The following is a 23,335-nucleotide window of genomic DNA, read 5'->3' as shown; positions in this document are numbered from 1 at the left end:
AATTTTGCAAATAAACTTTTTGAGATTGGAGAGGATAGATTAGTTATTGAAGCATCTGGTATGATAAAATTGTCATCAGATTTATGTGTATCGGTGAAAACTGTCCGCGATATGATACAAGCAGTCTATCCTAACGTTAATCAAAATTATAAAAATTTAGAATGGTTGCGAGAAAGAGCCATTCTTGCTCCTAAGAACGATGATGTTAATGAAATTAACAAGGAGATACTAGCCATGCTGCCAGGAGACGTGATTGAATATAAATCGGTTGATACCGTAGTGGATGCTGACGAAGCCGTCAATTATCCAACGGAATTCCTAAATTCACTTGATCCAGCTGGATTGCCACAACCTCGCCTTATACTTAAAGTAGGATCTCCGATCATTTTATTGCGAAATTTAGATCCACCAAAACTCTGCAATGGGACACGATTGTGTGTGACAAAATTAATGAAAAATATAATCCAGGCAGTCATTTTAACTGGAAAAGGAAAAGGTGAAATAATTTTTATTCCACAGATACCTCTAATCCCAACTGATCTTCCCTTCAACTTTAAAAGATTACAGTTTCCAGTCCGGCTAGCTTTTTCAATTACCATTAATAAATCACAGGGACAGTCTTTAAAGTTTTGTGGTGTTGATCTAAGATCGCCATGTTTTAGCCACGGGCAACTTTATGTTGCTTGCTCCAGAGTAGGTTCGCCTAAAAATTTATATATTCTTTCTCCTGTATATGAAACAAAAAATGTAGTTTATAAACAGGTGTTAAATAAAAAAGATTCTTAAATTTGTATGAAGTAGTGTATTATTGTACTTTATAATTTGTTGTTTTTATTTATGTAGTATATTTATATTACTGTTTCTCCCTAACCCGTGCAAAGCCGGGTATTCAGCTAGTATATATATATATATATATATATATATATATATATATATATATATATATATATATATATATATATATGTATATATATGTATACAACTAAATCTTAAATTATGCTTTCTTTATGATAGTGAGTTCTAAGGCAATTAAATGGCGTCGAATAATTAAAGGCCATTTTCTTCTTTATTAAATTGTTGGATAAAGTGTTATCTTGCGTAACCTTGAATTAATTAAGAATAGCTAGAAATGTGTAACTCCTTGCCCCTTTAAAAGTTTCGAAATTGGTTCGGAACAGTGAAATTCTTCAAAATTAAATGGGAATCAAAGCAGTGTTGTGCTAGAACTTCGGAATGTTAGTAACCAGAATATTTAGGATTTGCCGGTGCCTTGTATTTACTTCAGGGTAATCATCTGAACGACGTTCCTTAATTGCAATATTTAGAAGTTTTATTTTTGAGAAATGTTTGGTGGACTAGTTGTAATCGTTAAGGTTTTAGAACCCACGATTTTGCTGGGTGATAAAATTGGAATTCCCAACTTGAGATTTGAATGTCATTGAACACAGATCAACTGCTTAAAACAAAAACACTTGCCCTTTCAAGTTCTTTCATTGGTCTCTAGAAAAAGTATATGGTTAACCCTTGAGTGATTAGCGATAAAGATGATGATTAGAAGCTGTCTCTCTTTTGGTGTTTGCCTTAATTATGAAATATTTTCCTGATACAAAACATTTAAGTTTTTTTTTAATTTCCCGACCAACTTGTAAAGCCTGTGTCATGGTACGTCAGAAATCCTCTATCTAATGAAAGGTGATTTTTTTCTACTCCCGAGAATGCTTTTTCATTATTCGGTTCAGAAGTGATTGTGGGAAAAGTGGAACTGTGATTTCCATTTGTACATCGAGATGAGGAAAGGAAATAGACGAGTATGGTGCTGGTTCAAGTCTCCCATGCTGCGTCCATTCAATGAAATTTTCTTTTATTTGCACGGCAATTTTTTCCAGTACTTTTCGGAAACATCATTTTCAATACTCTTATGTTGATCAACATTGCTACGTCGATTTTCAAATTGGAGTGTGTGATTGGAGGAGATAATTTGTGCCCAACAGTGCCGTGATTGTGGGGAAAGGCACGCAGTTTTCTCTGCTATTGTGGCCACCCATTAGTACAGGGCCCATCCTTGTCATCAGCAAATATAATTGTGTGAGCTTGAGACGTTTAAAAATCGGACTGGCAAATGCACCAATTGCCCTTGGATCTTAAAAATGGATCAGTTTGGAAATACTATGTAGCCGTTTAGAGGTGCTGTGGTGCATTTTCGGTTGAGTTGCCTTGCTTTATGTCACTCAAGTTAGCTGGCGATGCCCTCTGTCCTCAGGTGAATGTGCTGGGGCCGGATGGTGGAGCGGAGGGCAGCAAGGAGTACCACGGCGGCACCAACAGGGAGTACATCCTGGACGATGACGAATGCCCCCTGGCCATCCTCATGAACCACCCATCCTCCAGAGGTAAGGCGGCATCACCTCTCACCTACTTTTTAAAACCATCCAAACGTCAGGATTTTGGAAGAGCCTCAATATAGGCATTTCTCAATCAAACTGAAGCGTCTACCCCCTTAAGCCTGTTTTTCAGTTTTGGAAATAAATAAGGTCTCGGGGGGGGGGGGGGGGCAAATCTGGTGAATACGGTGGATGTTGTAATGAATCGAACTCTTATTTCGATAAATTTTGCCATTGAACTATGTACATGTGCATAAAAGACCAGAATACCAAAAGAGGCAACACGTGGACATTTTATCTTCATGAAAATGTTCCATCACGTATGGCAAAACTGGTTGGTGACACATTGGAAGCACTCAGCTTTAATTCATAACTGTTGTATGCTGAATATTTCCAGTTGGCTTGGACATGGCAGCCGTGTCTGTCCAATCGCGTGGGAACGACCCTCTGGACCATTCTGGTGCTCACTACACATCTGGGGCCGCCAGGTATGGAGCGGGTAGGATTTTAGAGCACTGAAGGGCTCTTTTAAATTGAAGTTAAGGTCAAATACAGTGGGTCTCTCAAGTCTTCTCGGCCAAGATATTTAGCTTTAAATGAATTAAGGCTCAGTGCTAAAAAATACGCACTCAAGTTCATTCAACCCGAATCGGAGAGCATCGGATGGAAAATTTTATTAGGGATTCAATATTGATAGGAAAATTATCTATACGCATCTGTATCGGTAGTAAATTGCCGAAGTTTAAAAAAAAAGCAGCAGAATATCATCCCCATATTCAAAGCACAGGCGCAGATACAATTATTGGGAAAAAGCCGGTTATCCACTGATATTAGCGACGGTGAAAAATTCCCAAAATCCTTTTCCATTTACAGAAATGACTGAACAAATAAAATCGGGGGCGGTATCTTTATTGGAGTTTAAACGTTTTGCGTCAGCAGGGTTAAGGTAATTCCAGGTAATGGTTTGGAAAGCGTTTGGTGCTCAAATAAAAGTCCTCAATCCAAAAGAATGTATGTATTCGCATTTTACATGCCACCCAACGACAAAGATAATTCAATCCTAGAATTAGATCAGCAAATCAAAGGTTTCTTACCCCGACAAATTGGTTGTGGCGTTATACCTGTACCCTGTAATCGGTGGAGATTTCAATGTCCCATCTATTGATTGGGACACATACGAGTGTAATTTTAAACCCAGGGATAAAGACCAAGATACCAGCCAGGCTCTCTTCAATTCTTTTACGTTGAACTCCTTACGTTAAACTTGCCAGTTAGTCAACTAGGGGCGATAATATTCTTGATTTGCTAGTAACAAACATACCCAAAAATGTAAAAAAATATAGAAAATAGTGATCACAGAGAGGTAAAGGCTAAGCTTTTTCCAATATAGGATCCGGAATATGAATTACGAAAAAAAATTTTACTTGTTTAAAGATGGGGACTATGATGGCCTAAAATGCGTGCTATAGAGTCAAATTTCAAGAAAAATAGTAATCGCCAAAATACTGAGAATCCGTGGAATAACTTTTTGAGATCACCCCCTCAGCAGTCAAAAAGTTAATTCTCAGTAAATTTACAATGGATAACACGATGACACTAGATGGCACAACAATGTCTCTTTAGCAGTGATGTTGAAAATGCATTATTATCCCCATCGGTAGGCAAAATCATGCAATTAAATTAGTGAGATTAAGTGTAGAGCATGGATTCAAGATATCATTTTGTCCACGAACGATAAGGGATCAGAATAACATTGTCGGAGTGCGGTATGGTCACATTCGGGTCAAAATTAGTCTGGTGTGTATTCGCCCCATACCATACACCCTAGCGGTGGCTTGCAGTGTACTTTAAAGTACAAAATACTCAGTGCCACGTTTAGTGATCCAATCGGCTAAATTAAGTCAGTCTATTAAAAATTGTAATGAATGAAACACAGGATGTACACCGTTAAAGTTTGCAGTCTGATTCCACAACCTAATATACACAGATATATACACAGATATGCAGATACACAGATATGTTTGTATCAACTAATATATTTGCAACTGTCAGCAAAAAAGATTTCACCACCTTCAATATAGCCCATGTGTAAATGAAGGACTCAGAATTAAATGAATGAATGTGATACTATATCATGGTAAATAAGTTGTCTAAGGTACGCCATCATTTTCAGGAGCTGCAATGGAGTAAATGGGATAAGGGCACTAAGTTTTCAGACTCAGTATACTGAAATATTAATTTCTTCATTTGCTTTTGATCCAGCGAAGTAGAAACCATATTAATGAGCTACGAGTGTGGAAACTCGGTGTTTAAGCTCTTTTGGGAGGCTTAATGTATTCACGTGGCTAAATGGTACACACTCACGTGTGCTGAATAAGTCATGGAAAAAAGGACAGCAAGAAAAATACAGATTTGGGAAAGCTAGGTTTCCATCGTTGACGTAACTCTGCGGAGGGAGTGGTCCACCCCTGCACCACATGTCCAAAATAGTGTTGGAAACAAAATCCTGGACTCTCTTCCTCCCAAATTCCGACAGCACTGCGATGTTACCATTCTGTGGGCACCAGCGTCTGTTCTTATTTTTTGAAGAGTTATTGCCAGATGTTTGTTATTTTCTCTCTTTACCTTTCATTGTAGTCATGTTCCCCTTAGGCGATTTCTATTGCAGTGTGCTAAGGAATTTAAAGTTCAAGAATACTGCTATTTATTTTGAAGCAGCTGAGATATGAATAATATCCTGATACAATATTCCTTGCTTGAAATATTGCTACACCTGTTTGAAGGTAACAGCAAAACAAAATGCAAACACGGACCTAAAGAGTAGGCTAATGCCGACGCCGGGTTTCTCTCCACCCTTCATCCTTTCCTGTCCTTCCCCTATGGCGCAAATGACCTTAGCTGTCGGTCGCCTCCCCTCAAAACTACTACTACTACGTCCTTAGGTTCATAGCTAACTTGAATCACTTGACCACGAAATTTAAACTTTCTTCAATGGGCTTCTCTAGACGGCCGTTCTCCCGGTATCGGTCTTCTTTGATATAAAATAGGCCTTGATATCAGCTTCATTTATTTACAAAATGAAGTTCGCATAGAAAACGTTTTTGGCAGGCATCACGCCAGCCTAAATGGTATTTCAATTGCCCCACGTAGTCAGGCCAGTTCCCGTATTAAATCGAACGTCCCAGATATTCATACGCAAAATGAAAATAGATTATTACACACTTAGTTACCATTATTAACTCCGGTGGTAGTGTTGTCAGGATACGGATTACTAGGAGAGGCAACGCAAGTATTCCTGTAGGGTGGCTGCACCTGATTATTCCTGAATGCAGACGATTAGTTTCTGAATACGGGCGTATATCTTCATTGGGATACTGATTTGCGGCCAACATTTCGGAGCATTTTTAATCTTTGGGCGTAACGAACAATATGTTTTTATTTATCTCGCGAAAGGTCGGGAATTATTAAGGACAGCGGGGGGCAGCAAAGCTAGTGTCGGCGGCGCGCGAGTAGAAATGCGCAGGAGCCCCCCTCAGATGCACCACTGCAACTCGCCCCGTCTGGCCGAGGGAAAGGCCAAGCGATGCGCCTGCCTCACGCACCTCTTCCCTCCGAAACGCTGTCTCCCTACCGCCCTCCCTACTCTCTTGACCCTCCATTCCTCCCTCCCTGTAGACTCTTCATTCGACTCCCTCTTACCTTTCCCTCCCTCCATCATGCCGCTTCCTTTTTCGAGTTCGTTGCCCTGGCTCACTCAAGGTCGCCTCTGTTTGTTTGCATTTCGAACGTTACTGCAACCTATCGGCCGAAAAGGGAAACACTTTCACCTACTTCGGAGGAAATAGTTTACCCCACTCCCGAGGATGGAGCCAGAGGTCGGGGACGCGGTTCGGACTGACCTTGGGGAGGGCAATTCATGTGTTGTGCCCCACGCCCTTCCCCCCCCTACCTATAACGAACACTTCCAGCGTGGATCCGATAGACCCGCCTTCAAATCACGCTTCGCTGGAATCGTGACTGCTAGGACTTCGCAACGCCGCAATTCGAATGTGTGTGAAGCGAAAAATTCGATTAATACGGGAAATTGTAAACGTCGATTTGTTGTGGTGCGTTTATTTGTGGTAGGTTGTGGTAGTTTACCCCAAACCCAAGTCATTCGAGTGCGTGTGTATGATAATTTGGAATTCGGAATAGTTGTGCATGAAAGTTCCTTGAGTATTATAGTAGTAGTAATAGTTTTTAATAGGAGGCGACCAACATCTGAGGTCATTTGCGCCATTAGGGATGGACAGTTAATGCCCAGGGTCGGCATTAGTCTACTCATGTCGAAAGGCGCTAAGGGGTCCGCAGCTTAACGTCCCATCCTACGGACGGCGTACTCACTCAAAGTGCTCGCACCAAAGCACCATCATATTAGGGATCCCAATACCACTGAAAAAAGGTTCAACGCCGCCGGGATTCGAACCCGGGCCCTCAGGGTGGGTTCTGGATTATTATGTCTGAAACACCATGGAAAACCTCTGAAGTCCCATTTTTTTACTGCCCATATGAAGCTTCCATCATCTCACCCGAACAGATACAATAGTCAGCTGCATGCAACGAATAGACAAGAGGGTGAAGAGTGCATTTAATAATAATAATAAACAATTTTTGTTGCTCTAGGAGCAAAGTCCCTTGGAGCAAGGGAGTTGACGGACAACTGAAGTTGTTTGCGCCATTAGGGATGAATGGGAAAGTAGAAAGGGTGGAAGGGAACACTGCGTCGGCTTTAGCCTACGATAAGCGAAAGGCGCCAAGGGGTCACACATAGATTAATGTCCCATCAGATAGATGGCGTACGTTCCATGAAGCTCCTTAAGTAGAAATTGGAATACTACTGAAAAAAATTGCTGTCAACAAGATTCGAGACGTGGCCCTCAGGTTGGGGAGACAGAACGCTAGCCACCGCATAATTCCCATCCCTGACTGCACCTGAACTGAAGCAAATAGTGTCGTGCTGGCGGTTGTACGTTCCCTAGGATTAAGTGTGAAAAAAACAACAAAAATCACTGGTAACCCCGATCGACAGGCCGTGAACAGATCAACATATTCATACTGCAAATATTTAACAGAAATATTCCTCACAGATTTATCGTCGTTTTAATTTTGCGATCGTATGATTATTAATTTTGCAGTCACCATTCTTCCAGTGGATTCTTTTATAATGTAATTTGGCAATAGATGCTCCAGATTGCTTCATTGGTACTTCCTTTCGTCTCTTCATAATGTCGAGTATTATTATTTGCCTAGCTGTGGAAGGCAGGCAGTAGATATAAACATCGTATGGCCTATTACGGATTTTCATTTCTGATATCCTTTAAAAAAATAGATATACATATATATATATATAAATTTTAAAATGCTTAGGAAAATGTGGGAGGAAGAGGCTATATGGGCTGATCCGTAGCATTTATGAGGAGGGAATCTGGCCGGAAGACTTTGTGAGAGCAGTTTTAGTTCCGATTCCGAAAAAGGTAAAGGCCACGTCATGTGAGGACTATAGGACAATTAGTTTGATATCCCACGCAGCTAAAGTTGTTCTCAGGATCATAAACAAAAGGATAGAGATTAGGGCAAATGATTACTTAGGGGATGATCAGTTTGGGTTTAGGAAGGGGAGAGGTACGCGTGATGCCATTGCAGTAATGAGATTATTAATCGAGAGGAATATAGAACACAACCAGGAGGTATTTGCCTGTTTCGTAGATTTCGAAAAAGCGTTTGATAGAGTGAATTGGGAAAAACTAATGAGTATTCTGCAGAAAATAGGAATAGATTGGAGGGAAAGGAGGCTAATCCGCAACCTGTACATGTCTCAGACTGCTCAGGTGCGGGTGGGAAACGGGGAGTCAGGATGGGCAGTGTTAGGAAGGGGTGTAAGGCAGGGTTGCCCATTATCACCGTTGCTGTTCAACCTGTATGCAGAGGAAATGATCAAAGAGGCATGGGAAGAACTAGAGGTAGGAATGAAAGTGGGCGGGGAATTCGTAAAATCAGTTAGGTTTGCTGATGACCAAGCTTTAGTTTGTCAGTCAGCCAAGGGGCTGCAAGCATTGCTGAGTGAATTGGAAATTCAGTGCGACAGGTATGGGATGAGAATCAACATTAATAAAACAAAGGTAATGCGATTTTCTAGAAAGAAAAAGGGCAAGCTTAACATTAAAATAGGAGGGCAAAAACTAGAGCAGGTAGAACAGTTTACGTATCCCGGTAGTGTTTTGGACCAACACGGTCAAAGTAGTAGGGACGTAAGGAGAAGAATTGCGCTAGGCAAAGAGGCTTTCACGAGGAGGAGGGAGTTGATGACGGGGACTTTGAGTAAGGATGTTAAGAAAAGACTCGTAAAAACTTTGATATGGAGCGTAGGTATGTACGGCGCGGAAACGTGGTCATTGAAGCAGGAGGATAGACGTAGACTGGAGGCTTTTGAAATGTGGGTGTGGAGAAGAATGGAGAAGGTGAAATGGACAGAGAAGAAAACAAATGAGGAAGTACTTGGTATGGTGGGCGAAGAGAGGGGTTTGTTGGGAGCAATCCTATGGAGGCAGGAAAAGTGGATGAAGGGGGTGTTGACCGGCAGTGGGATGTTGAAGACTGTGATAGAGGGTAGAATGTTGGGCAAAAGAGGAAAGGGAAGGAACAGGATAGGGATGAAGGGCGGAAGAAAGTACTCAGAGATGAAGAGGGACCTGGTGTAGAGTAGAATTTAGGGTTGTGTTTTGTTAGTAGTCACAAAATATTTGTTTGGTAGTTGTGTCCATCGAAAAACCTACCTTAACCGGTAGATTACCTTAAAAAAAATATATATATAAATATATAATTATTTATTATTATTTGGTAATCTACCGGTTAAGGTAGATTTTTGGATGGACGTAATTACTAATTAAATAATTTGTGGCCCCTAGACAAACACAACATGCTACTCTACATCAGGTCCCTCTTCAGCTCTGAGTACTTTCTTCCTCCCTTCATCCCGCCGTCCCAACGTAATCAACCCAAAGGTGGGTTTGGTAGGTAATGGCAGAGTTCTTCCAGTACTAAGCCCGACAGCATGTGAAACTTGCACATTAGGGTAGGGGGGCCAGCTCCTTTCCCTGTGCCGGTGATGGTTTCCCCAGGAAGATCTGGTGCCGTAAAAATCACATAGCTTGGGTGAAGCTGCAGGTGCCCAGAGTGGCTTGCCCGGTAATCGAACCCAGGCCCCTCCGGTCAGTAGTCCAGCTCTTTATACAATGGTGTCAACACAATATTTTCGAACTTTCTTGGTCTACCCCGACGTGGTAATAAATTCAGGATTTTAAAATTTTCATTCTCATTCATTGGTGTCTTATAGAAAATTTTATATGGTTCATTTCTGACAAAACGCATCCAACATATTATTAAACAGTTTACTGATTTTCCATCAGAATTCTGTTCCCTTTTAAAAATTGCGTCTTCTAATAATTTTGTTGATACAAAATCTTCCTGCCTCATTTCATTTACAATAAAATTATTACCCTTCTGACACTTTTTAATTATCTTGTAACAATCTTGGGGAACGAACTGTAAATTATTTTTTTAATGCCATTTCTACCGCGCCAAAATCTCTATCATTTGGTTAAAACGAATGTCCTGATATTAAAAATTTATGATCTATGATTTCCACGTTGTTATCCAAAGTTTGGACAATGTGTAACCGCATTAAAGCTACTTAAATGTTTTTATTTTGCCCGGTGCACATGTCACGGTAAGCTATAATGTGTCTTTCACTTCTTAAATTTTTAATATGTTTTAAGATGCATGAAACAACTTCTTGAGCACCTCTAGATGCAATAGTTTCATCCCAAACGTACATGCAAACATTATCGTTATGAAAATTGTGTATACCAAAATTTAGAATTCATATATTGCGTTTGTGATATGCAACTGAGGTATGCGGTAATGCTTTTTGCAAGTCGAACGAGAAAGCAAAATAATAATCCGAATTACGTGATACTTGCTCCTGAGCTTGTTTTACTGAATTTCTAGCTGATTCTGCTTGTCTTAAATAGACATCGTGTTCTTCGGTGAGTTTATTCTTTTCTTCATCATTGTTCGATGCTTTAATTTTAATGGTTAATAAGTCGCATTTTTGGCATGTATCTTTGCGCGGTTGGTGGAAATGTAAATCAAAATCTTTTTGAAATATTTTCCTATAAGTCCACTCAATCAACGGCTTCTATTCCATTTTCCTCGCAGTGGAGCTCGTATAAATTGAAACATTTTCTTGATAGTTAGATCTGGATGTAGATATCTTCCATTAGGATTATGAGATCTGGTATAATGGGATTCAAAATTAGGGAAACTTTTAATGTGGTTTTGAACGTGCTTTTTCGCTTCTTCAGATAATTGTCTTGATGATCCAACCATTCTCCCACGTATATCATTGCCCACATTTCCAGAGTTTAGTACTTGTTTTAAGCATCCTTCGCTTACTTTAAAAGTATCCAAAAAGAATTTTTTACAGACGGGAATTTTTCCATTTTTAGAACGTAACAAATATCTAGAACTAAAATTTCTTGGTGAACCTTTTCCGTTTGTTGGACGTCTTCGTTCCACAATTTTGCGCTCGACAGCTTCGTGAAGTAATACATTTTATTTGTCAAAATCTGCCAAACCCCAAGACTTCTCAAAAATATTCTTTCTTTCTTCTTCATTGTAATTTTTTGTGCAAGCATTCCGAAAGTCTCACAGACGTGAATTATAATGTATAACACTTAGCACAAGTGGACACAGACAAAAACACACAAAAAAGAGACTCACTATTTTTCGAATTTTCGGCGGTCGTGGCCACCTTTATCAAGGAAGTGAGGGGCAGAACTGAAGGGAATACAAGGGCTGGAGCGATGGATGGAAGGGGAAGGTGGGGAGAGAATTCAGAAGGGACGGGTTTGGAGGGGCAATTGACTGGCCGTTGAAGGGGAGGAGACTTTCAAAAGGTGTTATATATATTGTGCGTATTGCAATCATCCTTCGTCGTCTTCTGTCAACGTGCTGCCTCTTCGGTTCCTGTACTGTAAGTCGCAACCACCTTTATCTGTGTGCTCTATCCCGCCTTTCACCACTGTGTTACCTTTATTTTCTCTTCCACTTACTTACTGCCCGTATCACTTTTACACCTATCCTATCCCCCGTCACATACATTAACATGAATAACATTTGACCCGATCCCCTCATGGCTACGCCACACCAGAAAACATTCCTTCAAACTCGCCCAATACATCGGTCACTCGGACGATGAGGTGAAGGCAAAAGTTCGATAACAGCACGCTGTTTAACTCGCTTTGACATAGCACTGGAACACGTCTCCATACTTCCTCTTCTCGATATACACTGGATGAATGTAACGACCTCAAACCTCCGCATGCGTTTGGAGGGGGAATGTTACTTCCACTCACGTATTTATCAATCAGCTGGAATGGACCAGCAGGACCCTTGCTTAAATCTCCCTTAAAGTGATTCCGAGAATTGACAAAAGGGGACCAACTCCAAAGATCTCCTCGAATAGGATTTACCGAACTCGAAGAACTTCGGGAGATGCTGCGACGGTAACTCTTAACGGAGCCATCCGTTCAACGTGGATTACAACGCAACTAAGCTCAAAAACCATTCCCCTTGATCGGGATTCGAACCCGGATCCCCTCCATGTACGGCCGAGTGGCGCAACGCGCACGACTGCGAATTCCTGAGACATTCTATGCACGGTATTTCGTCACGACATCTTGTTCTTTTAAAACCCACAAAAATTTCTTTGGAGTACTAAGAGGGCGCCTCGGTAGCTTAACTGGCTTCTCGCACTCGGCTGGGCATCGGAGGGAACCGGGTTCGAACCCCGGCCAAGGTGAATATTTACTATGCATTGACATTGTTCCCTTTAGGATTTAACGGTTTAGAAAACATTCGGTGCTCAATTAAAAAGCCTAAATTCAAAAGAATCTTTGAATACGCATTTTACAGTACGCCGAACGACAACAATAATTCAATACTAGAACTGGATCAGCACATCCTAAGTTTCTCAAGCCCAACACAATGATCGCGACGTTATAATCGGCGGAGATTTCAATGTCCCATCTAATGATCGATTGGTGCACATTATTATTATTAGGTAATCTACCGGTTAAGGTAGGTTTTCGGATGAACATAATTACTAATTAAATAATTTGTGACCCCTAGCAAAACACAACATCCCACTCTACATCAGGTCCCTCTTCAGCTCTGAGTACTTTCTTCCTCCCTTCATCCCGTCCAACATCCCTATCCTGTTCCTTCCCTTTCCTCGTTTGCCTAACATTCTCCCCTCAATTACAGTCTTCCATATCCCACTGCCGGCCAATACCCCCTTCATCAACTTTTCCTGCTTCCATTGCATTTCTCCCAACAAACTCCTCTCTTCGCCCACCATACCAAGTATCGTACTTCCTCATTTGTTTTCTTCTCTGTCCATTTCACCTTCTCCATTCTTCTCCACACCCACATTTCAAAAGCCTCCAGTCTACGTCTATCCTCCTGCTTCAATGACCACGTTTCCGCGCCGTACATACCTACGCTCCATATCAAAGTTTTTACGAGTCTTTTCTTAACATCCTTACTCAAAGTCCCCGTCATCAACTCCCTCCTCCTCGTGAAAGCCTCTTTGCCTAGCGCAATTCTTCTCCTTACGTCCCTACTACTTTGACCGTGTTGGTCCAAAATACTACCGAGATACGTAAACTGTTCTACCTGCTCTAGTTTTTGCCCTCCTATTTTAATGTTAAGCTTGCCCTTTTTCTTTCTAGAAAATCGCATAACCTTTGTTTTATTAATATCGATTCTCATCCCAAACCTGTCGCACTGAATTTCCATTTCACTCAGCAAAGCTTGCAACGCCTTGGCTGACTGACAAACTAAAGCTTGGTCATCAACAAACCTAACTGATTTTACGGATTCCCCGCCCACTTTCATTTCTACCTCCAGTTCTTCCCATGCCTCTTTAATCATTTCCTCTGCATACAGGTTGAATAGCAGCGGTGATAATGGGCAACCCTGCCTTACACCTCTTCCTAACACTGCCCATCCGGACTCCCCGTTTCCCACCCGCACCTAAGTAGTCTGAGACATGTACAGGTTGCGGATTAGCCTCCTTTCCCTCCAATCTATTCCTGTTTTATGCAATATACTGATTAGTATTTACCAATTCACTCTATAAAACGCTTTTTCGAAATCTAAGGAACAGGCAAACACCTCCATGTTGTATTCTATTGTTTCAGGCTTCACTTCGTGGAAGTAATTGATATCCATTGTTGAAATAGAAAGAAAGACTCGTACTTTTCCACAGATTTTATTATACGGCACTATAATAAAATCTGTGGAAAAGTACGAGTCTTTCTTTCTATTTCAACAATGGACCTCCATGTTGTGTTCTATATTCCTCTCGATTAATAATCTCATTACTGCAATGGCATCACGGGTACCTCTCTCCTTCCTAAACCCAAACTGATCATCCCCTAAGTAATCATTTGCCCTAATCTCTATCCTTTTGTTTATGATCCTGAGAACAACTTTAGCTTCGAGAGAGTGTCTCATACAGGGACACACGCAGGCGGGGCCACAATTTACACCGTCGCCAAGGAGACGAATTGAAACAACACACGCTCGAAGGGCGCCACTCTCCTTCGAAGGGGATCGATGGCCCGCGCCTTGTGGCCTTCGTCTTTCGAAACCGCCGTCGCGTGTTACCCTCGAGGCACGACTAAGGGGTGTGCGGCGGGAGGTATTTCCACACCAGGCATGCAACATATTAAGTATCACTTAAATTTTTGATACAACGCAAACACAGAAAATGAAAAAATGTTGATCGTGATAACTTCAGACGCCACCGGAGATGATTCGCGACCCTCGGAAAGGGTAGGGCGACATAGTAAGCGCGCCCAATGGCGGACGGAGCCGGAATAACGCCGCTCGTCGACAGAAGCGGAAGCGTGTTACTTCTCACCATTGTTCGCGGCGGGTGAAGGATTATGGGCGCCAAAATGTGGCAAAATGGCGGCGATGCGCAGCGAGTGAAAGAGGCGCGCTCTCCCTGATTTGCACTCACCTTCGCATTCCTCTGAGAAGAAGGAATTGCTAAATGAAATGCTTGGGATTGAGCAAACCCTACTGCATGCCATACCATACGTGGTACCCTGCCATCCACCGCTGGGGTGTGTGGAAGGGAGTGATTACATTTCGCACTACTTTTGGCACAAAATATTTTTCCCTCTTAGCGCGGTCGGATAACGTTATTCTGATCCCTTATCGTTGGTGGGAAAAAATGGCATCTTCAATCTATCTGTTCTGCAAATAAGCACCTTAATATTATTGGCACTATCTCTCCAACCAAATTAGGACGGTACAAATTAACATTTTCGACATCACTGCTGAAGAGATATTCTTTCGATTTACGTAACAGCTATGATCTGTAATTTAACTTTCACTCCATGGCTCCTCGATTCCCAACCTAACTGCTCTAATATTTTGGATACGCTACTCACTTTAGCATAACAACGTTTAACAAATCTAGCTCCACTACGCTGCGCAATATCCAATTCCGAATTCCGAAATAAGTTAACCCATTGGCCCATAACAATATACGCACGTCAAAGTGGGTAAGGGGAATATTATCGTCAAGACGGGTGCCGCTCCCAGTGGAGAATAAAAGCAATGTCGAGGTCGATTTGGAGGCTGGCTTGGCGCTTTTCTGTGGCTATCCCGACGAGTTTTGACTGTGGACAAAACATGGATGCCATTCTACTCTATAGTGACATGGGAGCAGTCGAAATAGTGAGTTTCTAAAGGTAATCCGGTTCCGAAGATGGCAAAGACGGTTAAATTGGAGTGCAAGGTGATGGCCACGGTTTTTTGGAATGCACGCGGAATCATATGAATCGATTACTTGCCCTAAGGACGTGCGATAAATGGAGGGTGCGTATTATGCATCGCAATAGCGACGGTTGAGCGAAAACATCAAGGGAGAACGTCATCATTCGGCAAAGAAAATGAGCGACGCAAAGTATTGCAGCAGTTGAATACTCTGGAGGACCGGCTCCTTGTGACGGGGGTGAGGGGTTGTTCTGCGCCGGTTGGCCCCAACCGGGAATCGGAAGTGTCACTTTTGTCACCATGGCTTTCAACATTTTTCTCCATTCCTAATTGCCTTTGCGTGGCCATTATCATCGTCATCGTTCACTATTCTGGTGACATTAAAGGTTAACTTCGCCGATTTGTTATTACGTCAAAAGCTTACGGTATCAAATCGTCGCAATTATTCGTCACACTTTTTTTACATTCACTTTTAAAAATACATTACTTCATTCCTCAAAGTAACATTTAAGGTCATCATACTTTTCTTCGTATCCACGGACGAAACAAATGTAAATAAACAAATGACGTCCCCGAACTTCCTTCATCCATGACATCTCCTCCTCGTAAGTAGTTTTAAACCTAACTTCCCCATGACATCATTTGATAGCGAATGTTGCTTTGATTTCACTGGCACACCCCAAAGCGACTGGAAAACGGAGAAAAAAGTTGTCGACGCTTAATCTTAAGAACAGTAAATTTCGATGGTTCCTTGTGCTTCGATTGTCGTACGTTTCCCAAATCTTATGAATTGCTGCCCCCTTTTCTTCCCCGGAGGGCGTACAGTGGGTGATAACAGTTATCTAAATGCCTCTTCTCCATTATGCAGGACAATCCCATCCCCGGGGGATACGCCCTTTCAAGACCCCCACCCCCCCTTTCCCACACCAATCACGTTTCAACTATGGCCGACTTCTTTACTCGTCAGGGCGGCGCAAACTTGTACATCCGAGTTTTTTCGTTACCTTTGGTTGGGATATCTGCAATCGTTCCTCCACAAGACCCTTCACCCTGCTCCGTTCCCGATCCCCTGCCCCACATCTCACTTCCTCTCTAACACTTCTATAAAGCGCCCTCCACCCGCCGATTGATCGACCCTCTCCGTTCTCCTGAACACACTGCAGAAGCCCCGAAACCACTCTCCTCTCCTTTAGGAGAACAGGCTTCACACCTCTCCCAACTTCTGGAATTCGTATTTAAGTATATTATTTATTTATTTATATATACCCTGCAAGCCACCGCCAGGGTTTGCGGCAGGCGGTGAATACACACCAGACTAATTTTGACCGGAACATGACACTTCCGCGGTCGAACAATGTTATTATGATCCCCTATCGTTCGTGGAAAAAATCACATCTTAAATCTATTATGCGTTCTACACTTGATCTCTCTCATTTTATTGGCCTGATCTCTCCTACCGTAGTACGATGAAGTTAATAATACATTTTCAACACCACTGCTAAAGAGACCTTACAATTAATGCAAGAGATTTCGCTCATATGATTTCCAGCCTAGCGGCTCTAATATTTTGGATATGCCAATACATTTATCATAACAACAATTTAACAAATCTAGCTCCTCTACGATGAACGCGATCCAATTCGGCAATCAATCCAACTTCTTGAGTATCCCATATACTTGCAGCATATTCTATAAATGAAGCCTAACCAACGACACAAAACGTTTATTTACTATTGTTTGCTGTGCGTTCTTATTTATTACGCATGTCGTAAAATTATCCTCTTCTTGCTGATCTTCGCAAACGAAGCCCATTGTTCTCTAAAACATTGCAAATGTATCACCCCACATGTTGCAGTGTATTGCGTGTCCGCTGATTTGAAGCCCTGGCACGCACAGGGTAGCAGCAGGTTCAATGCGCGCTCCCAGGACACGCGTGGCGCCTCCCGCGTCAATGCATATTTCTTAGGCGTCGCCTGTCTCGGCTGAAGGTTGTTAAGAGTGGAGGGCAGTCGTGGGTGTGGAGTCAGTCACCATCGCTTTCACCGGGGGAGCCCTCCTCCTTGACGCCCTTCAAACTGACCGAGGGCGAACCTCTTTCTTTTATCTTTTTTAAATCAATGTGTGCGCCACTCCTCCAAGTCCTCGGCCCCCTTTCCGCCGCGATCGTGAAGCATGCCCGCGCTCAATATTTTTTGCGTCACACATTTTTAAGGAACCTCACAACATTCCGTTTCTCTCCAGAATCCTTTTTGGTCTTAAAGTGTACTGCTATAAATGGGGCTATCCATGAAATGGGCGAGAAATCGCATGGGATCACCAACGTACGTATTTCTTGGAGAGGGGTGAATTTTCATTATCCAGCGGGTTGTTTATCGTGTTCCTGTACCGTTGTCCGCGTCGCTTTAGGAGTTCTCTCGTATTTTTTAAAAACAATAACGGCCTTCAAAAGGTCAATAAATCACTGGCAAAATGTAACAAACACCCTGTACGGAGCCTATGTACTAAGGTCTTACAAATAACTTCCTATCGTAATTATTTTTTAGTCACATAAAAATCCAAGATTACCCCTCGTACGTCATCACTCCGAAATCATTATCCGAACCCACTCGCGTTCGCGAAATGCGAGTCCATTATTCATGATTCTAAATATGTGCTACGAAAATGACGAAAATATACTTGAAATTAATACTACCAGGACGTATTTGCCTGTTTCGTAGATTTTAAAAAAAGCGTTTGAATTGGGAAAAGTGAAGTGAATTGGGAAAAACTAATGATTATATTGAAGAAAATAGGAATAGATAGGAGGGAAAGGAGGCTAATCCGCCACCTTTACATGTCTCAGACTGCTCAGGTGCGGGTGGGAAACGGGGAGTCCGGATGGGAAGTGTTAGGAAGAGGTGTAAGGCAGGGTTGCCCATTATCACCGCTGCTGTTCAACCTGTATGCAGAGGAAATGATTAAAGAGCCATGGGAAGAACTGGAGGTAGGAATGAAAGTGGGCGGGGAATTCGTAAAACTATTAGGTTCGCTGATGATCGAGCTTTAGTTTGTCAGTCAGCCAAGGCGTTGCAAGGAATGCTGAGTGAATTGGAAATTCAGTGCGACAGGTATGGGATGAGAATCAATATTAATATAACAAAGGTTATGTGATTTTCTAGAAAGCAAAAGGCTAAGCTATACATGAAAATAAGAGGGCAAAAACTAGAGCAGGTAGAACAGTTAACGTATCTCGGTAGTGTTTTGGACCAACACGGTCAAAGTAATAGGGATATAAGGAGAATAATTACGCTAGACAAAGAGGCTTTCATCAGGAGGAGGGAGTTGATGACAGGGACGTTGAGTAAGGATATTAAGAAAATACTCGTAAAAACTTTGATATGGAGCGTAGTTATATACGTTGCGGAAACGTGGTCATTGAAGCAGGAGGATTGACGTAGATTGGAGGCTTTTGAAATGTGGGTGTGGAGAAGGTGAATTAGAAGGAAAGGAAAACGAATGAGGAAGTGCTTGGTATGGTGGGCGAGGAGAGGGTTTTTTTGGGAGAAACCATAATGAGGCAGGAAACATGGATGAGGGGCGTATTGATCGGCAATAGGATGTTGAAGAATGTCATAGAGGGGAGAATGTTAGGCAAACGAGGAAAGTTAAGGAACAGGATAGGGATGTTTGACGGGATGAATGGAGGAAGGAAGAACACAGAGATTAAGAAAGGCTTGCCATAGATTAGGAAGTTGGGTTGTGTATTGTTAGGAGAAACAATATATTTATTTGGTAGTTGTGTCCATCCAAAACCTACCCTAACCGGTAGATTACTTAATAATAGTGCTTGAAATCGTAAAATATTTCATCTTAACATAAAGTTAACGTTATTCTGTTGCCGGCCAAAGACGAATGATGGTTTCTCCACAATGTTGCCCAGGCGACGGCGAGGAGGGATTCAGTTGAACAGATTTCCGTGACGTGACTCGTCCTCAGATCAGAGTAAGGCACCAGTGGAGAATACTTTTGGCACTGTTTTAAGAAGACAAACCGTTTTCACAAATTACTCTCTCGTACATCATGACGCGCCAAAAGAGGTGAGCTTCGGGAGTACTAACCGACGCCTGGACTCCTCGGACTAACACTATTCTCACACATTCAGGAGCATCACTTACCTGGAAAGAAAAGGGATACATTAGCACAAATATTTTCCTCTGTATTAATCGACCAAACTGACCATCCTTTAAGTAATCAGTTGCCCTGCTCTCCGTCCTCTTAGTAATGACCCTGAGAGTCACTTTCGATGCGTGCGAAATCTTAGTTTACTCTACCGCAGTCCTAGTATATGGTCGCATTTCCATTTTTTTAAACTAATACTTTAAATGGATTGCCTCCGTCGAGAGAACAAAATTAAGCCGGAAGAACAAAAAACTGTTCTCTTCGGAGTAATCCTCGTTCGGTTCCACCCTCTTTGGTGGTGGCTTCCATCACTTTGCTCTGACCAACACAACCGCGATCGGGTGGGCGCACGTATGTCCCGCGCATGCTCCACCCGCACCTGGTGCTGACGGCCCTTACGCCGTGACACTCTCTGCCCTAGATCCGAGGACTTTCCTCAGAGGAATATCGTGGAGTAACCAAGTACCCAGCGAGTGCCTCCGACAGCGCACTCGAAGAGAGGAAGGAACAGGATACATCTACATCTATTTAATACGCCGCAAGCCGCCGCAAGGGCGTGTGGCGGGGGGTAGGACACCAACCGTAATTTAGAAAAGAAAAAAAAACCGCATGCAAGAACCACAAATTCATACATTCACAAAAAAACATGCCATACATTCATGCAAGAACACTTACACCCCACACACATGCAAACACTCAAACTACATCTTACATACACATGCACCTGAAAGAATACCTAACAGCTTTGCAGTGTTTAACTTTGCTCCGACTTGTAAATTAAATGTTTTTAATATTTCTAAAGTGACTTCGGTTTCTTACTATTATGATTTCTGATTGTTCGGGGAAAGAATAAGCATTTGTATCTATCTGTACTGGAATCTATCTCCCTTATTTTATCTTTGTGGTCTGATCTACCTAAGTAGTGTGGGGACATTATGATTCCTCTAGTGTCATCGTTAAACTCGCTTGTTCTGAACCTTTCTAAATGTCTAAGCCTCGCTTGTTCTCTCCGCACTTCTAGTGGTTCCCCGCCTAAATCCCCTGAGAGACCTGTCTCACTTGTGTTCTTATCATAACAATTTTTAACGAATCTGGCGGATATTCTCTGCACTTTATCCAATTCTTTTTGCCAAATTTTCTCCCAAGGATCCCAAGTACTTGCGGTATATTCCAAATGAGGTCTAACTAGAGCAAAATAACACCTCTCTTTAACTTTTTCATTACATTTCCCCACCACCCGTTTTATGAAGCCAAGTTTCTTTAAAGCTCATCCACATATTGTCCTGATATTTGCTCCCCATGAAAGGCGTGGTGTTAGAACAACCCCCAAATATTTAACTTGATTGGGCGTAGTCAGTACTGAACCCTCTATTTCGTATTTTATATCCTGTTCCTCGCTTCCTTTGTTCCAAAATTTCAAAACTGCGCATTTATCTATATTAAGTGTTAATCCCCATGTATTGCATCATTCTGAGATATTGTCTAAGTCTCTAGAGAGTAGCTCCCGATCTAGTTGGCTCCTTATTTCCCTGTATACCACTGTGTCGTCAGCAAATAACCTCAGATTGCTACCGACGTGTGTGCTTAAGTCATTTATGTATATTAAGAACAGAAGAGGCCCTATTACACTTCCCTGGGGGACGCCCGAAGTTAAATCTCTATCCGTTGAGCATAACCCATCTATGACTTCTATTTGTTTGCGATTTGACAAGAAGTCTCTAATCCAATTAATTATTTTCTCATTGATTCCATAGTATTTAAGTTTATGTAACAGTTTATTGTGTGGGACTTTGTCGAAGGCTTTTTTGAAATCCAGGAATGCTGCATCGACTTGTGTGTTGTTTTCTCCCGTTCTAAGTATATCGTGAATGAAGAGACCAAGTTGTGTTTCGCAAGATCTGCTTTTCCTAAATCCGCGCTGGTTGTGGATTAGTATTTTCCTACTATCAAGAAATCTCATAATGTAAGTGACAATAATGTGTTCAAATATTTTACAAGAGATCGATGTTAAAGAAATGGGTCGGTAATTGGTTGGTTTATCCCTATCGCCGCCTTTATAGATGGGAGTTATATGGGCTAGCTTCCAGTCGCGAGGCACTGAGCCTTCTTCTATCGATTTTAGAAAAACAATATGTAAAAACGGGGCAATGTCTTCAGCTAATTCCTTTAATATTCTTGCACCACCCGTTTAATGAAGCCCAGTTTATTTAAAGCGGATCCGCACAATATGTTTTGAGCAGGGTAATTAATGCCTAATATTGATTACTGGCCAATTCCAGGACTCCAAGAGCCAGATGAAGGATTGCTCTAATGTTTTGAGTTTCAGTGGAGGATCAGAGGGTGGGAGGGGTGCTAATATGGGTACACTATAGCATTTATCAGAGGGAGTGTTGTGTTCGGAGGCGTGTTTGAGGATAGGGAGCATATCAATTAGGGAAGAATTCTTGCATGAGGCCCGGTGGTTGTTAATTCTATTATTAAGGGGTGTGGTACACTGTCCAATATAATAGACAGGGCAAAATTGACACTTCAGCGGGTAAACTACATTGCTAGATGTGCAAGTAGAGGAGGGAATTGGTGGGATAGAGTTAAAAAGCGGGTGGGAGAGGGATGGGATTTTGGTTTTGAAAATAGGGCATGTTTTGCATCTGGGTTTATTGCATGGCGTGGGAGTGGTTTTGGGATGGGGTGGGGATTTAAGGAGAGGATTGGTTGATTTGAGAAGATCGGATAGGTTGGCGGGGCGTTTGAAAGTAACTGAGGGACATCTGGGAAAAAGGTTGGCGGCGGGATTATGATTTTTGAGGATAGGGTAGAGGTCTTTTAGGATTAATCGTATATCCTAAGCCCGGGAAGTATGTGCTGCAAATTGAAAGAGGGTGGGGTTCCGCGGCGGAGGAAGGTTTGGGAGTGTAGGCATGTTTTCGGATCCTTTTGTTCAGGAGGGATTAGGGATAACCTCGTTTGAGGAGGGAACAGTGTAGATTTGAAAGATAACTATCAAGGGAGTCGGGGTCATTGCAAATTCTGTCCTCTAATGGACAGGGAATAAGGGGTGGAGCGTTTGGTGTGATATGGGTGGAAACTATCATAGTGTAAGTATTGCTGTTTATTTGTGGGATTTATATGTACAGAGGTGTGAAATGTTTGGTCTATTAATGTTACATTTACATCCAGGAAGGTGATTTGGGAGGAGGAAACTGTAGAACTGAAGGATGCAGAGGACGAAGCATTGAGGTCGGAAATGAAAGCTTTCAGGGAATTGGTACCATGTGGCCAGAGGAAGAAGATATCATCGATGTATCTGAGCCACAATAGAGGTTTCAGTGGTTGTTTTGACAGGAATTTCTTCTCTGCAAGACCAAGAAAGAGGTTTGCATAGGAAGGGCTGAACCTGCTACCCATGGCACAGCCCTTGATTTGCAAGAAGAATTTATCGTTAAAGGTAAAAGAGTTGCGGGTGAGGATGAACTCGGAAAGGCTAAGGAGAAAATCTGTGCTGGGTATGTGTGGCTCAGGGCGTTGGGAGAGGTAGTGTTTGAGAGCGGAGAGACCTTCTGAGTGGGGAATCGATGTGTATAGGGATGTTGCATCTATAGTGGCCATAGTAATCTCGGTATCTGCAGGGAGGGAGGTTGATTTTTTAGCCTTTCCAGGAAATGGTAAGAATCTTGGTGTGTGACGGTAGGGAATGGACTATCGGTTGGACATAGTGGTCTACAAATGCAGAGATTCTTTCGGTTGGGGAGTGATGAAAGAATAAAATCGGACGACCGGGATTCCCAGGCTTGTGAATCTTAGGAAGGATATAGAAATGAGGGGTGCGTGGGTGGAGAGGGGAGAGGAGGGTCAGGTCTGAAGGAGATTGACCCTCATTTGGCCCGTTGGACACGAGAAATTCG

At 42.2% G+C, this 23,335-nt stretch overlaps 1 protein-coding gene across 3 annotated transcripts in view; it reads left to right on the top strand.

Annotated features, from left to right (window-relative positions):
• The window catches only part of LOC139687257 (afadin-like), a 266,733-nt gene that overhangs the window by 64,645 nt on the left and 178,753 nt on the right, over positions 1-23,335 (top strand). For all 3 annotated transcript variants that reach the window (XM_071584395.1, XM_071584394.1, XM_071584393.1), the window contains exon 6: positions 2,261-2,390. In XM_071584395.1, the coding sequence (XP_071440496.1) occupies positions 2,261-2,390 (130 nt within the window). The remainder of the gene's footprint in view (positions 1-2,260; positions 2,391-23,335) is intronic.

This window comes from Hetaerina americana, unplaced genomic scaffold (genome assembly GCF_022747635.1).
Source record: "Hetaerina americana unplaced genomic scaffold, ioHetAmer1.1.p SCAF_187, whole genome shotgun sequence".
In the NCBI taxonomy this organism is placed as follows: Eukaryota; Metazoa; Arthropoda; class Insecta; order Odonata; family Calopterygidae; genus Hetaerina; species Hetaerina americana.
Note: the sequence above shows the minus strand (reverse complement) of the source record. Positions and strands in the feature narration are given on the sequence as shown.